Source organism: Garra rufa, chromosome 13, assembly GCF_049309525.1.
Source record: "Garra rufa chromosome 13, GarRuf1.0, whole genome shotgun sequence".
Taxonomy (NCBI): Eukaryota; Metazoa; Chordata; class Actinopteri; order Cypriniformes; family Cyprinidae; genus Garra; species Garra rufa.
In genome coordinates this window covers 41117568-41135488 of record NC_133373.1, presented here as the reverse complement: position 1 = coordinate 41135488, position 17921 = coordinate 41117568, and the positions used below count along the sequence as shown (strand labels likewise).

General features: G+C 33.3%; 1 protein-coding gene across 1 annotated transcript in view; it reads right to left on the bottom strand.

Annotated features, from left to right (window-relative positions):
* Window positions 1-16283, bottom strand: part of igf2r (insulin-like growth factor 2 receptor) — a 52961-nt gene extending 36678 nt beyond the window's left edge. Inside the window, exons 1-13 of the mRNA XM_073852998.1 lie at window positions 16132-16283; window positions 15645-15784; window positions 8717-8835; window positions 8310-8408; window positions 6988-7120; window positions 6660-6771; window positions 4853-4955; window positions 4610-4769; window positions 3059-3245; window positions 2858-2961; window positions 2524-2679; window positions 526-672; window positions 150-437 (exon numbers count right to left, since the gene is read on the bottom strand). Coding sequence (XP_073709099.1) covers window positions 150-437; window positions 526-672; window positions 2524-2679; window positions 2858-2961; window positions 3059-3245; window positions 4610-4769; window positions 4853-4955; window positions 6660-6771; window positions 6988-7120; window positions 8310-8408; window positions 8717-8835; window positions 15645-15784; window positions 16132-16250 — 1867 coding nt within the window. The 5' untranslated portion in view covers window positions 16251-16283. The remainder of the gene's footprint in view (window positions 1-149; window positions 438-525; window positions 673-2523; window positions 2680-2857; window positions 2962-3058; window positions 3246-4609; window positions 4770-4852; window positions 4956-6659; window positions 6772-6987; window positions 7121-8309; window positions 8409-8716; window positions 8836-15644; window positions 15785-16131) is intronic.
* Window positions 16284-17921: the final 1638 nt, after the last annotated feature.

Below are 17921 nucleotides of genomic sequence, written 5' to 3'. Positions count from 1 at the left end.
ACATACACATATATATATATATATATATATATATATATATATATTAAACAGGGCACGCTAGTAGTGTGTATGTATATATTTCAGTATTAAACTTTCAATGAAAACTCATTGCACATAGAAAAAAAGACTAAAACACCAATGTTTTATACCTGCTTGTGGGTCTTCCACCTTGCAGTCGTCGCCTTCTGTTTTGGAGAGGACACAGGCTGAGGAGGTGAACCACTCAAACTCATAAATGCAGCCATCACTGGACACACTCCTGAGGACTGGAGCACTTTCAACATCTCCAGGCTTACACTTCAGAGTGATAATAGTATTCACTCTCATGTTTTCCCCGCATTTGTCTCCATCAGTGTAAATGAGTCTGATGTCATCCCCTTCTGCTGCCTTTTGCGGAGAAGTTAGGAATTTTCCCAGGTTCATAGTTTTCCCATTTTCTAAGAAAAGAAAATTCAGGTTAGAATGAAATGTTTTAAGTAAGATCAAATTGAAAAAGGTTTTATACAGCTCTAAAGGCGCACTAACCTACTGCACATATTGCTGCGTCCTCAGGGCAGGATTTGGCCTCCCCTTCTTGGATGATTTTATGACAAACGTTAACGTAAAATCGCTTCTTATCGGACGTTGTTGCCTTGGCGTCCACAGCCTCCCAGTTCTGAGATCCCTCCGATTCTGAGCGAAAAATTGTTACAATAAGCAACATGAGGAGCTGGTAAAATTACATTTTGAGAAGTTTACAGAAATATCATATTTTAGAAAACGGTTTTCATATTAGCAGCCTGAGATAATTTTATATGGCCCACCAAATCCAGCCTGCAAAATAGCTTTTCCACTTACTGTTTTTTTTTTTTGTTTGTTTTATAGTGTGTTTTTGTTCTATATGCTGAATGAATAAATGATTAAATTATTATTTTTTAATTTTGGATGAACCGTTCTCTTACAAATTAGTCCATATTTTGGCATAGTGTAAAAATAATGAATAAATAAATAAATAAAAAAGTCATTTCATTTAAGTTTAGTTACATTAAAAATTAAAACCAAATAAAATAACCAAAAAGCTCATGTAACTTGGTTGTACTGGTGTAGTTTATTAAAATTAAAACTATAAAAATATAATTTTCAGTAAATGAAATATAGGTGATATTAAAACAAACTTTGTAAAAACGAAAATTAAAATTAGAAATTTAAGTAAGTTTAAAGTGAAGTCCTAGAAAAAAGTAATTTAATGAAATATTATTGCAATTCAAAATACATTATTTTTTATTTTAATATACTTTAAAATATAATTTTGTTTCTGTAAAGGTGAATTTTCATTAGCCATTACTCCAGTCTTCAGTGTCACATGATCCTTCAGAAATCATTCTAACATACTGATTTATTATTTTATTATCAATGTTGAAAACAGTTGTCCTGCTTAATATTTTTTTGGGATCCTGTGATACTTTTTTCAGGATTCTTTGATGAATAAAAAGTTAAAAACAACAGCATTATAAGAATATAAGTCTTTACTACCACTTTTTATCAAAGTAACACATCCTTGCTGAATAAAAGTATTACTTTCTTTCAAACAAAATTACTGACCCCAAACTTTGAAAGATAGTGTATATTGTTATAAAGAAAATCTATTTTAAATAAATGCTGTTCTTTTTAACGTTTTATTCAAAGAATCCTGTAAAAAGGTTCCAAAATAAAAAGAAAGAAATAAATTACCAAAAAAAAAAAAAAAAAAAAAAAAACATTAAGCAGCACAACTGTTTCCAAGATTGATAATAAATCAGTATATGAGAATGATTTCTAAAGGATCGTGTGACACTGAAGACTGGAGTAATGATGCTGAAAATTCAGCTTTGCATCACAGGAATAAATTCTTTTTTAAAGTATAATGAAACAGAAAACCACTATTTTAAATTGCAATAATATTTCACTATATTTCATTTTTTCTGTATTTTAATCAAATAAATGCTGACTTGATGAGCAGAAAAATCTCCTTTAAAAAGCATTAAAAATCTTACTGATCCCAAACTTTTAAGCGGCAGTGTATACATATACATGTACATATACACTCCCCCACATAAATTCACTAAAATAACTAAAAAAATATATAAAAACTGAAAATATAAATATTTTATAAAATAGTTTTTTTTTTTTAAAGGAAATTACCATAGTTATTCTGCAAGGATTATTTAAATTGATGAAAGGTGACAGTATATTTATTTAGAAGATATTTCTGATGGTTACATAAAATCTATTTCTAATAAATGTCGTTATTTTCAACTCTATATTCAAAGAATGCTGAAAAACAGTCTTCCGCAAAAATATTAAAGCAGAACAACTGCTTCAAATTAAACAAACAAAAAAAAAAGTTTTTTTTTTTTAAATATTGTGATACTTTTAAACACTAATTTTGTAGTCTATTTATTTACTTGTATTTAAGTAACTAAAAATAAACCAAGAAAAGCCACAAGCTTTCAAGTTTCCATTGCCGCCACTTCCCAGTACACAAGTCATTTTGCTCATCTCTACCTGGGTAGCGCGTAAGAGGCGACAGATCATAACGCTTCTTGTGGTCTGTGACTCGACACAGCAGGTCTTCCTTCTCCTTCACACAAGCGTACTCAGTTTGCCAGTCAAAGTAATAGGTGCAGTCAGACTCTCCCGTAAATACCGGCTGACCATACCCTGCAAACCACAAGTCAGCTGTAAGTGAATTTCCGACATGAAACAAAGTCATCTAGGTCACATTGTTGCACTTCCCTATTGGCTCTCATCCATTTAAACTTCCTCAATCAGGCTGGGTTAAAACAGCAGCACTGTGGTTTCATCAACATGTGACTTCACGAGTCATTGTGTTACTTACCAGCGGTTGCATTGCACTCAAAGTTAATGATGGTCATACGCTGGAATCCACTGCTGCATCTGGTGCCGTCTGGGTAGATTAGTGTAAGATCACCATCTGAGTATCTTAAGATAAAAAAAAATTGATTACGACTGCTCTTCAGTTCAGATGTTTCACTGCATTTGTAGGTTACGTAAATTAGAAACACAAGCTAAGGTGAACCTCAAAGTTTGGTTCTGGTATCTCCCAGCAACCTTCTTCACTTCGTCAGTGTCTTTGACTTGGCAGGCAGATACGAAACCTTTCCCATCATCACACTGTCCAGCATTGGTCTGCCCACACACGTTCAGATAGAAGATATAGGTGTCCCTGCCACTTTTGGCCTCAGCCATGTAAGGTGTGCCTAAAGCTAAAGATAAAGAAACATGAAGAAAGGTAAAGCATTGTATTTGATATAGTTAATATACACTCTATGAGTCAAAAGGTTTTAAACAGTAAGATTTTTAATGTTTTTTAAAGAAGTCTTTTCAGCTCACCAAGCTTGCATTTATTTGATCCAGAGTACAGCAAAAACAGTAAAATTTGGAAATATTTTTTCTATTTAAAATACCTGTTTTCTATTTGAATATTTTTTTTTAATGTAATTTATTCCTGTAATTTCTAAGCTGAATTTTTAGCATCATTATTCCAGTCTTTAGTGTCATTCTAATATTCTGATTTGATGCTCAAAAAACATTCTTCTTCTTCTTCTTCTTATTATTATGTTGAAAACAGCTGAGTAGAATTTTTTCAGGTTTCTTCAGAAGTTTATCTAAAATAGAAATGTTTTGTAACATCATAAATGTCTTTATCATCACTTTTGATCAATTTAAAGCATCCTTGCTAAATAAAAGTTTTAATTTCTATAATTTCATTTGCAAAAAAAATAATAATAAAAATTATACTGACTCCAAGCTTTTGAATGCTATAGTGTATAATGTTACAAAAGCAGATAAATGGATCATTATATTCATCAAAGATGCACTCATCTGTTTTGAATATTCATAATAATAATAAAAAATGTTTTAAATTGCAAAATTATTTCACAGTATTACAGCTTTTCCTGTATTTTGGATCAAATAAATGCAGGCTTGTTGAGCAGAAGAGACTTTAAAAACATTAGAAATCTTACGGTTCAACAACGTTTGACTGTGTAGACACATACTTGTTCTTATAAAAATTCTGTCATTAATAACTAACCTTGTCGTTCCAAACCTGTAAGACCTTCTTTCATCTTCAAAACAGAAATTAAGATATTTTGATGAAATCTGAGAGCTTTCTGACCAAAGAAAACTAAAATAATGACTTTATTCAACTATTTCTTCTCTTCAGTGTCAGTCTTTGTCGCACTTTCAGAAGAGAAATCAAAGAAATTGTAAAATGAAGTCATTCTTTTTCATTTCTTTGCACACAAAAAGTATTCTCGTAGCTTTATAACATTATGGTTGAACCACTGATATCACATGGACTGTTTTAAAGTGTTGTGTTGCCGTCTAAGCAGGGTCATAAAGCTCTTGGATTTTATCAAAAATTTTCTAATTTGCATTCTGAAGATGAAAGGCCTTACGACTTTGAATTTTCATGAGGGTGAGTAATTAATGAGGGAGAACCATCTCTTTAATGTAAATGTTTTTAATATTACCACTGCACAATAACACTGGGATATCTGTGGTTTATTTCCACAGAAACAGCATTTGCAACATTGTCTCTTTCTAAACTAATAGAGTTACTCACAGTCGTGTCTCAGGAGAGTAAGGTCAATAGAGATGTCATGCTGGTCGCTGGTCAGTGTGCAGCTGTGACTCTCCAGGTAATCTCTGTGGCAGGCGTACTCAGTCACCCACTCGATCTCATACCGACAGTTCAAGTTGCTGATCATCTTAGGGTTACTTCCCTGAAAAACCATTGAAAACACTGTAAGATGACTTAGAATAACAAATATACTGTAATGAGATGAAACACTAGGCATCTTCTTACCGCCTGCCTTGTGGAGGGACAAATAAATGTAATCGTCACTGCTGGATTGTGGCCATTACAGAAGGCTGGGCTTTCTGTGACTCCCTCGTACCGCAGCCTTAGTCTGAAAAAAGAGAATATTGATAATAATAAGAAATGTGCACAAAATCTGCATATTACAATGACTTCTAAAGGATCATGTGACACTGAAGAAATGGCTGCTGAAAATTCAGCTTTGCCATTACAGGAATAAATTACATTTAGAAATATATTAAAATTGAAAACAGTTATTTTGCCCATTGACAAAGAAATTAGCAGCCTATAACTTTAATGGTAGGTTTATTTGAACAGTAAAAGAGAGAACAACAACAACAACAACAACAACAACAACAAAAAATCAGAAAAACTCATTTCAAAAATGTTATAAATTGATTTGTATTTTAATGAGTGAAATAAGTATTTGATCCCCTATCAATCATCAAGATTTTTGGCTTCCAAGTGTCTTTTATACAGGTAACAAGCTGAGATTAGGAGCACTCTCTTAAAGCACTCTCTATTGCTAACTCAATGAATCAGATTCCAAACTCTCAACCATGGCCAAAACCAAAGAACTGTCCAAGTATCTCAGGGACAAGATTGTAGACCTACACAAGGCTGGGATGGGCTACAAGACCATCGCCAAAGAGCTTGGCGAAAAGGTGACAACAATTGGTACGATTATTCACAAATGGAAGAAACACAAAATAAATATCAATCTCCATCGGTCTGGGGCTCCATGCAAGATCTCACCTCGTGGAGTTTCAGTGATCATGAAAACAGTGAGGAATCAGCCCAGAACTACACAGGAGGATCTTGTCAATGATCTCAAGGCAGCTGGGACCACAGTCACCAAGAAAACAATTGGTATCACACTACGCCGTGAAGGACTGAAATCCTGCAGCGCCCACAAGGTCTCCCTGCTCAAGAAAGAACATGTAAAGGCTCGTCTGAAGTTTGCCAATGAACATCTGAATGATTCAGAGGAGAACTGGGTAAAAATGTTGTGGTCAGATGAGTCCAAAATCAAGCTCTTTGGCATCAACTCAACTCGCCGTGTTTGGAGGAGGAGGAATGCTGCCTATGACCCCAAGAAAACCATCCCCACCGTCAAACATGGAGGTGGAAACATTATTCTTTGGGGGTGTTTTTCTGCTAAGGGGACAGGACAACTGTACTGCATCAAAGAGACGATGGACAGGGCCATGTACTGTCAAATCTTAGGTGAGAACCTCCTTCCCTCAGCCAGGGCATTGAAAATGGATCTTGGATGGGTATTCCAACATGACAATGACCCAAAACACGCCGCCAAGGGAATAAAGCAGTGGCTCAAAAAGAAGCACATTAAGGTCCTGGAGTGGCCTAGCCAGTCTCCAGACCTTAATCCCATAGAAAATCTGTGGAGGGAGCTGAAGGTTCGAGTTGTCAAACGTCAACCGTGAAACCTTAATGACTTGGTGAGGATCTGCATAGAGGAATGGGACAAAATCCCTCAAAGTCATGTTTTGCGAAGGGGTCAAATACTTTTCACTCATTAAAATAAAAATCAATTTATAACTTTTTTGAAATGCGTTTTTCTGGATTTTCTGTTGTTATTCTGTCTCTCACTGTTCAAATAAACCTACCATTAAAATTATAGACTGATCTTTTTTTGGTCAGTGGGAAAACGTACAAAATCATCAGAAGATTAAATTATTGTTTTTTTTTCCTTCAAAATATTACTACATTTCTGATCTAATAAATCCCTAAAGCATTAGCTCAAAAGCAAATTCGCTATTAAATTAGTACATACTTGTCATTGGAGAGTAGCTTGAGCTGATTAACAGGCTGACCCATGTCAAAGGAACCTTCGCCAGAGGTAAGACAGGCAGCAGATCCCTCAGGACAGTGGCTTCCAGGACGGTCTGGATGGACAGACATCACCCAAGTTATTTGCAAAGCACTTTCAAACGCTTTAGTTGTTTAAATAAGAACCTGCTCAGGCGCTTTGCGGATTGTTTTGTAATAAAGCAGCTACAGTATACAATGAAAATGTTTGTTGACAGGGCCACACTCTTGAAAAATACACTGTGTTTAAACACTGCTACAGGTTAAAAAAAAAAAAAAAAAAGGTAACTCACTTAGACTTCTGCATATATTAATGTAGAAATCAGTTTCATCATCTGGGTCATCAACCAGGTAGCCATCTGAGAGTTTGATCAGCGGGTTGAGGTCATGCTTCTTTCCATCCAAGTCAAACACATAGCAGGGGACCTTTAAAAAAAAAGAGATATAAATAACAAATAATACATAAAGTACACAAGAAAAACTTAAGCCACTGCTATTTCCTTTGTTTATTGTAGTATATACACTACCAGTCAAAAGTTTTTGAATAGTAAGAATTTTTATGTTTTATAAATAAGTCTTTTCTGCTCACCAAACCTGCATTTATTTGATCCAAAATTCAGCAAAGGCAGAAATATTGTTAAATATTTTTACCATTTAAAATAACTGTTTCCTATTTGAATATATTTTAAAATGTAATTTATTCCTGTGATTAAATCTGGATTTTCAGCATCATTACTCCAGTCTTCAGTGTCACATCCTTCAGAAATCATTCTAATTTGCTGATTTGCTGTTCAAGAAACATTTTTTATTACTACTATTATTATTATTATTATTATTATTATTATTATCAATATTTAAAATGGTTAAGTAAATTTTTTCTAGGATTCTTTGATGAATATGAATTTAAATAATTTTTAGAAATTAATACTTGAAAAAATTCTACTCAGCAGTTCTCAACATAATAATAATAATAATAATAATAATAATAATAATAATAACAACAACAATAACAAGTGTTTTTGAGCAGCAAATCAGAATATTCGAATGATTTACGTAATGATGCTAAGAATTCAGCTTTAAAATCACAGAAATAAATTACATTTTAAAATATATGCAAACAGAAACCAGTTATTATAAATAGCAAAATATTTCACTATTTGACTGTTTTTTTTGCTGTACTCAAATAAATGCAGGCTTGGTGAGCAGATGACACTTCTTTAAAAAAACTAAAAAAATCTTGCTGTCCAAAAACTTTTGACTGGTAGTGTATATAAGTTAGCACATTAGGCAGAATATCTAAAAATAAGTTTTTACACTTTATGAAAATGTGACTGGAGCTTGGATAAGCATAATAGTGTGTGTTATAAAAAAAAGTTTCCCCAAATTTATAAACAAATATTTTATTCCAAAATAACTAAATAAACACTGTGCTCTTCATAGCAGTTAAAAATGTTCTTTTAGATCTATCTTTATGCAGAATTTGCATTATTCAAGTCCATTTAGAAGCTCAGACTGTAAAAATGATTTGTTCAAACAAACACACTTTAGCATTCACACCTTCCTCCACATTAACCGTCTAACAGAAATGTCATCACGTCTCGTCACCTTTACTCACCTCCTTGTGTGGTTTAAATTTATCACGTCTGCAGGCGGCATATGTCCTCCATTCAAAGTAATGCACACACTCAGAGACAGTGACAAACTCAGGTGTTCCCTTTGGAAAAGAAAAAAAAATCAGATGTCAGCTGAAAACACTAAAAATGTGAAAATAAATGTTTGCACATAAATTTGCATTAAAACAACTTTCATTTTTTGGCCCTTAGAGGAAGTGCATTAAAACTAAGTATGCATTAAGGAAAAAAATTAGCCACACCTTCTTTCACTTTGTCTCAGTATTATATCATTTTTCCACCTCTGTCATTTTTTCTTGCTCAGCAAGAAGGAAACACACAGCCTTGCAAATGTCACACTCTGTTCACAAGCGTCACTGACTAAGAGTGCATGCTGGGGAGGAAAGCTCACCATTGTTTTGCCGCATTGAAAGGTGATGCTGCTCTGAATGTTGCTGCTCTTGCCGTCGCATTTCTTCGAGCTGTTGAAATCAAGCACAGCAGGCGAGACCTTCTGCAAGGAGAGCTCACCTATGGGGAAAAAAAGACCTGGTTTGAACAAAGCAGTGCAATAAGACAGAAGACACTGTTTGTCAGCAAGCTGCTAACACAATACAGTTATTAAAATAACAGAATAGAAATAAAGCAATAGAAATAAAGTCAAATGCCATTTGTTAATGCACAAGAAAAACACGTTAAAGTATGTTTTACTATAAAATTGGTTATCTAGGGCCATAAGATTTCCACGAATTTTACAGAATTTGCCTAATTTGAGATGAATAAATCAAAATTAGGTCAGTACACTTAAATCAAAACATGATACAGACTAGTGTCTGTGAATATTAAGCTGCAAAAATACTATTTAAATACAAACCTATTTGTTCTGTGTGTCTCTGTGTGAATAAACAGCGCAGATGCGTGGTTTCATTTACTACACACATACTCAATATATGAGTACATGAACAAAACGTCTAGAACTGCTAGTTACTTAATGAGCATTTTACCATTTCTTATAAGAAAAACTATCATAGTATCATAAACAGAAACTTTAAGGTCTTCACAGCAACCAGTAAAAATAAAAGTTTGGTTTAACTTAATGTAATGATAGTACAATCAAACCTGAATTTATCACATTATCACAGTTTATTTGCTATAGTTGAGTAAATAGTAATAAAATGAGACATAAATGCAGAGTTAAACTGTGTCAGAACAAATTCATCTTGATAAAGTCAGATAACTTGGTAATGTAATAGATTACAATCAACCAACAGTTCAGGCAACTGTTAGTATGACAATATTCACACAACTATTAATACTTTGTTGACCAATTTACCAAGCAATGTTTATTTTCATTCAGTCTGTGGTGTAAAAAGGTTGCATTAGCAATGAAAGAAAAACACTTAAGCAAAAAAAAAAAAAAGTGTCTTAATTTTTGTTCCCACATTTTTAGCAATTTTACTGGCAGTTTCTTCAATTTTGCTATACTGACTTACATAAATGAACTATAGTGTCCTGCACCCACTAGTAAAAATATATAAAAAATTAAATCTGGTTTTTGGTTTGACTATACTACTCCTAATAATAATATTATAAAAACATTGTTTTTTTTAACCGAAAAAATCATTAACGGAATTAATTTACCAGAAAATGTAAATACACAACACAGTATTTCTGAAAAAAAGAAATAAAATTATATTAAATGAATTCTTTATAAAAATCAATTAATGAGACATGCTTTTGATTATTAACATTTATTTAAACCATTCAGATGGAATCTAGACAATTAATGGAAAAAATAAAATGGAATGTATTTCACAGAATCTTAAAATTAAATTTTTGTTAAATCTTAAATTAAATGAATTGCTGTCAAATTGTTTCATGATTTCAATTAACTAGACATGCTTCTTTATTTTTAAGTGAACAATTAAAACAGAGTCTAGAAAAATTAAAACAGACAAAACGGAATTTGGAAAAAAATAAAACGGATTTCACAGCTCCATATTAAAGAAAAATGCGAAAACTCATTAAATAATGGGATAATCGATATGAGATTTTACTCCACTGTTACTGAGTCAATTCTTTGAACTTCCATAACTATCTTGTGTCATATATATATATATATATATATATATATGATTATTTAAATGTATGTATCAAGAGCTCCTGTAAAACCACAACAAATTCCTTGTGATGGCACACACTTGGTGAATAAAGCTCATTCCGATTCTCATTCAAATATATCTAGCATACATGTTTCACTTTAGTGAGGAGAAAGCACTTCTACAACGACTTTTGAAAGTGAATAGTAGTGTTTTACTCTAGCATTACATAAAAATGTAATTTTAACTTTAGTGCAATCATTTTAACATCAGTTTAAGAACTGAATAATAAAAAAGGAAAAGTAAAACACTGCTTAGACTTCCCTCTAATAATTTAATATGCACTAATTCTTATTTAAGCTACAAAAGTTATTTAGGCAAGAGCAGTGTGATTTTCTCTTTGTCCGTTCATGGCCCCAAATATTGCAAGCTGTAGCGATATGCATATTGCGGTATGTACATTTGCGATATTTCCATAATTTCAATATATTGCACAGCCCTACTCCCTAAACCCAAGTTAACTAAAGTTTACCAGCACATCCAAATCAGTAAATGTCTTTGTGCCACCCAACAAAGTAAACATATTAGAGTATGTGATCTGGAGAGGTTAGACGTTCATAGGCCAAATGTCTAGCAGTGCACAACCCATGGGAACAAACAGCATGAGAAGATGACCTACTAAAAACTCAACAAAGTGATAAACGTTTCCATAAACATGCCAACTAGAGCAAGAGAAACAACAGCCGACATTTTAGGCCACTGGAAAACTTGCCATGCCATGCCATGTGTGGAGAAAGTGAATACTAGTATACTGCCTACTGCACATTATTATACTGCATACTATTAAAAAAAACTCAATTTGTTGTTTTATATTTAATTCAGCATTTGCCACTCAAATATTTCATTAAAAAATTAATAATGAAATAATTCACATATTTTTGTGTATATGAAAGTAAATTTGTCTTATTGCAGTCATGTCAAATAAAACAGCGCTCTGTTTTTCTTACAACAGCTCCGTTCATGATATGTTAAATGGTTTTGAGAATAAAGCATGACTTAATCAACCTGATGTAACCCTAAGTGAGACCTATGTTTCAGACTTCATTAAGATGGCAAATATACAGTCAAGCCCAGAATTATTCATACCCCTTGGCAAACTGTCACAGTCTATGGGAAAATCCAAAGTTCTATACCATTCCAAATAGTCCAAGCTGTTCTAAAGCATCCTAATTACCCTGATTCATTGGGATTTATTTGTTGGTTTGTGGAAAGTCATAGCTAAGACAAAGGAGCTCATTGAGGACCTGCGGCTGCGCATTGTGGCTGCTCACAAGTCAGGAAAGGGCTATAAGACCATATCTAAATGTTTTGAAGTTCCAGTGGCTACAGTGCATTATTATTAAAAAATACAAGACGTTCCGCACTGTGAAAAATCTCAGAGGACGTGGTCGGAAGCCAAAAGTGACACCTGTGCTGGCCAGGAGGACAGTGAGAGAGGTAAAAAAAAAAAGAATCCAAGGATCACCACCAAGGCCATCCTGATGAATCTGGGCTCTGCTGGTGGCAACATCTCAAGGCAGACAGTCCAACGGACACTGCACACCGCTGGGTTCCACAGACACAGACCAATGAGGACATCACTTCTCCAGATAAGGCACGCAAAAGCCCGCTTGGTCTTTGCAAATGCTCATCTGGACATAGAAGAAGACTTCTGGTCGTCTGTTTTATGGTCAGATGAAACAAAAAAATGAATTGTTTGGCCACAATGATGTAGCCTTCCTTTGGCGTAAAAAGGAGAAGCCTTCAACCCTAAGAACAGCATCCCCACTGTCAAACATGGTGGTGGGAACCTAATGTTTTTTTTTTTTTTGTTTTTTTTTAGCCGGTGGACCAGGGAATTGATTAGGTTGATTAGAATGATTAGGTCACAGTAAAAGGCACCATGAAAAAGGAGCAATACATCAAAATTCTCAACAACAACATCAGGAAGTCTGCAGAGAAACTTGGCCTTGGGCACCAGTGGACATTTCAGCACGACAACAACCCAAAACACACAGCAAAAGTGGTGAAGAAATGGTTAGCAGACAAAAACATTAACGTTTTGCAGTGGCCCAGCCAGAGTCCTGACTTAAATCCAAAAAAATGAGCTGAAGATGAATGGGCAAAAATACCAGTGGAGACATGCAAAAAGCTGGTCAGCAATTATAGGAAGCATTTGATTGCTGTAATAGCCAATAAACGCTTTTCTATTGATTATTGAGAAGGGTATGAATAATTTTGGACATGACACTTTTTGTTCAAAGGTAAATAAAAAATGAGTAATAAATTTTTCCACAATGATGCCTTTTTGTACATTGTCTTATTATTCTCTGGGAGACATCTGTGTCATTTCTAATAAAAAAAAACTTGCTGGTTAAATAAAAGTAACTTTCCGAATTTCCCAATCAATAATTTTGGGTTTGACTGTAGCTAATGTGAAAGGACTAACACTTATGATCTATTGTTCGTGGAAAAGCCTGGACATTTTAATTGCTACTATTTAAAAACTGTCACTTACAAAACATGCATTTTATAACTGTCACATTGTACTACTGCACCTGCTGCTAGATAACTTTGACCTACTTACTGTGAAACACAAAGATATGACTGCAGGAATGCAAGATAAAGAATACCAGGATGTGTGAACGAGTGGATATAAACTAAAATAAATGCAAACACTTTCAGATGCATTTGACACTGTTGTGTGTGAAGCACACATTAATAGGGCGGAAAACCCCTTAACGGATACACACCAACCACTAAAATGTGACACTGAGAACCAGTACGACTATAATCTACACAGTCAACACAGCATGAAACCCTTTATAAATAGAATCACACAATGGTGTTTAAACCTTTTTCTTACTGAGGTACAAAATAACTTCTGTACTCTACAGTATGTAACAGTGCTGAAAGCCACTCATTATGAATATAAGCAAGTTGTCATATGATCAAATAATTTGTGACGCAATATCTTCAGTGTTTGTTCTGACAACAAGTGAACGGATCCTTTATTTAAATCAGTTAACTCAGAGCCGCTATTGGTCAGGTTGTTCAGTTGATGGCTTTGTGTCATATGGAGGTCAGCTGACTAGTTGGATAAGGCTGCATAAACAAGCGCTCTGTCTTGCTTATATGAGCAATGACCATAACAGCCCTGAGTTATAGGGCTGTTATCTACTGCGAATACAAAACATGAGAAGTATTTAGCATACTTCCTTTTAAAAGTTTTCAATGTTTAACCTCAATATTCAGACTAAGCAAAAAAAATAAAAAATCTATGTTTTCTTTCTTTGTCCAACCGAGTGTTTGGGGTGACTTGAATCAATAGGAAATATCAATCACATTACCTAAATGGTTAAAGAGTGAATCTTGCACAAAAACATGTCCAGGTCATGTTTCACCCTAATATATTTATACAATATACACTACCAGTCAAAAGAATTTTAGTGTTTTTAAAGAAGTCTCTTCTGCTTACCAAGCCTGCATTTAAAGATGCAATTTCAGCAAAATTACTCCAGTCTTCAGTGTCAGAAATCATTCTAATATGCCGATTTCCTGCTCAAATAACATTTATTTTTATTGTTATCAATATTTAAAACAGTGGAGTAAATTTTTTTCTGGATTCTTTGATGAATAGAAAGATTCATTTATCTGAAATAAAAAGCTTTTGTAACATTATACACCATATCATTCAAAAGCTTGGAGTCAGTAACTCTTTGGGGAAGAAATTATTAGAAATAATACTTTTATTTAACAAGGATGGTTTAAATTAAAAGACATTTATAATATTACAAAAGATTTCTATTTCAGATAAATGCTGTTCTTCTGAACTTTCTATTCATCTAAGAAACCTGAAAAAAATTCTACTCAACTGTTTTCAACATAATAATAATAATAAATGTTTTTGAGCAGAAAATCTGAATATTAGAAAGATTTCTGAAGGATCATGTGACTGGAGTAATGATGCTGAAAATTCAGCTTTGAAGTAACAGGAATAAATTACATTTTTAAATATATTCAAATAGAAAACAGTTATTTATAACAAATATTTCCATTGTACTGTTTTTGCTGTACTTTAGATCAAATAAATCCAGGCTTGGTGAGCAGAAGAGACTTCTTTAAAAAAAAAAAAAAAAAAAAAAAAAAAACATTAAAAATCGTAGTGTCCAAAAACTTTTGACTGGTAGTGTTTTAGAAATATATGCACTACCATTCCAAATTTTTCATTCAGTATTTTGTGTTTAACTATTTAATACTTTCATTAAACAAGAATGCAATAAACTGACCAAAAGTGGCAGAAAAGAAATTTAGAATTTTAAATAAAGGCTGTTCTTTTAAATGTTCTATTTATCAAAGAATCCTAATCCTAAATGCATAATGGTTTTCATCAAACTATTTAGCAGAACAGACGTTTTCAACATTCATAAAAAGAATCATAATAAGAAATGTTTCTTGCGCAGTAGATCAGCATATTAAAATGATTTCTGAAGGATCATGTGACACTGAAGACTGATATCACAGGAATAAATTACACTTTAAAATAAAGTAAAACAGAAAACATTCATTTTAAAAGTCCAATTGTATTTTTTCAGCCTTAGAGCCTTAAATATTTAAAAATCATACAGATGACCCCGTCTTTTGAATGGTAATGTATCAGACACAATACATTGCATAACGAAAATAAAATCTACTTTAGGACCATTCTTTAGGACTATTAAGTCTCATTATTTCATAATGCAAAGTGATAAGAACGAATATAAATATGTTTTTTTAATTATTAAATTAAGCAATGAAACAAAACAATAATACAGTAGGAAATAATACCATAATCCCCAACAAATTAATGAGAGTTTACAGAATCTGAGAATTCTTATATAGGCCTTGGATGGTGAAACCAGTGCTACTCTTACAGATAGTGTCATTGTCTATCCTAATCACTTCATAAGCAAACAATCAATCAATCACTTTCTAATCAACATACAGTGCAACTGGTAATTATCATCCCATGACAGAAAACTAAATATTTACAATAAAAAAATCACTTGGAACTGACAAAATGAACATTATTAAATGCAAAATGCATGCTATACTAAAAAAGGAGCAATGTACAGGTTTTATACTCTTGTTTTTAATGAACATCGCTGTTGCAGTTTGGGTGTGCATTGTGTAACATTGCCACATCAGATGCACTGCACTTACCCACTGACTGGTGCTGGTCACTTTTAAGGTTGTGGGCACACACAGCAACTCCTTTTCCACATTCTGTGTCCGGAGAAGAATCACAAAGCTTCAAAGTGTATTTCACATTGCTGTCTTGGTCAATGGCCTCCCATTTGAACCTTTACACACCAAAAAAGAGACATACAATTTCAACTGAATTCATTTGCATGATCACAATTCATTTCAGTCACATGACATTATCCAATCATAAAACCAGCTCAGTCCCTAAATGAATGTATTTCTTTGTCTCAGGTGAGACAAAGTATCTGTTATGGTTTTGACTAGGTCCAGGTACCTAAATGCACCCAGGCTAAAGGGCCACAACTATCATTCAAAAATATAAGGCAAACCAGATCACATTTAAACACATATAAACAGTTGTTAAGAAACAATTGTATGTTATTCATAAGGGTTTGCCAGCAATGCTTAGCATTACGCTTGTTTGTTTATTTATTTAAGATCTCACCTGCACAGATCCTGGTACCATGGGCTGTCATCCGAGCCCACTGCTGATGGCACACACTGAAGCAGTATGAAAGTAGAAATAACACTAGCAGCGATTTCGCAAAACCGCACACGACCCATATTTTAAACTAGGAAATAAATTAATGCGCACAGTCCGACATGATACAGCAGTCCTTTCTGATTACTGTTCATTACCCGTGTAGCAGGAACCACTCACAGTCACATGACGACATGACATGTGGTACACATCACGTGGTGCGCTCCGCTCGAATAAGCAGAATGGCAGCAACACGGAAAGGACGTCCTAAATGGGCGTGGCTTAGCGTATTTTTAACGCTTCACCGTTTTTTATTGATTTATTTATTTCGGTGGTTATTGAATATTTTCACTGCCGTTACGTAAAATATTATTTACAATCAGAAAAATAATTAACAATCGAAAAATAAACCCCTAACTACTATCACCACACACTCAGCCAGTCATTCACAAAACGTGTCGTATTTTGTTATAGTGCTACCTATTAAATTGACCCTGGACCACAAAAGTCTTAAGTAGCACGGGTATATTTGTATACATTGTATAGGTCAAAATCGATTTTTCGTTTATACCAAAAATCATTAGGATATTAAGTAATGTTCCATTTAGATATGTTATACACTTCCTACCGTAACGTATTTTGTGATTAGTAATATGCATTCCTAAGAACTTCATTTGGGCAAAGGCGATTTTCTCAATATTAAGATTTTTTTGCATCTCGGCCAAATATTGTCCTATCCTAACATGTATACAATATGACCTTATTGCTGGTTTTATGGTCCAGAGTCACGTATAGACTATATTTTGTGATAGTGCTACCTACCAAATTAATAAATATAGTTTGGAGTTGAAACATGTTTTTATCTTACTCAAAAACAACTGCCTAGAGCAAAAGAAAATGTTGAACATTACATTACATTATATTATTGTAAACATTATTACTATTAATCTTCAGTAAAATGTCGTTTGCGGTTGAATTATCTTATCTTTTTAACGACTATTTAACGTGTTTTACTCCAATCAAATATTAGACATTTATTTTTATTGTATCACAAGAAACGCGCTGTCACGTGGCTCCTGTTACTTTTCTCATCTCATCTCATTGATGACTAGGATGGACCAATCACAGTGGTTTATAATTCGTTCATTCAGATTTTGAATATATTTTTTACCACTTCTCCGACATTAAAATTTATAAATTAAAACGATTATAAATTGTCTCTAACAATACAAAATGTCCAGGCATCTTACAATTTTTGACTATGAACCACAAAACCAGTCATGGGCCAATTTTTTGAAATTGGGATTATACATCACCTGAAAGCTAAATAAATATATTTATGATATTAGGACGAAATTTGGCCGAGATACAACTATTTGAAAATCAGGAATCTGAGGGTTTTGAAAAAATCGCCATTGAAGTTGTCGAAATGAAGTTCTTAATGCATATTACAAAACAAAAAAATTAACTTTTGATATATTTACAGTAGGAAATTTACAAAATATCTTCATGGAACATGATCTTTACTTAATATCCTAATTTTTGGCATAAAGAAAAAAAAAAAACTATAATTTTGACCCATACAGTGTATTTTTGGCTATTGCTACTTAAACTTTTTCTTGAAGACCGGTTAACTTTCTTAAATCAGTTACATAAAATCGATGATTATTTTAGGTTAGATCCAAAAATTAAGTTTGATACATCTTGGTTAACTGCTAGTTGGTCAAACTACATAAAGAGGCTAAACTCAGTGT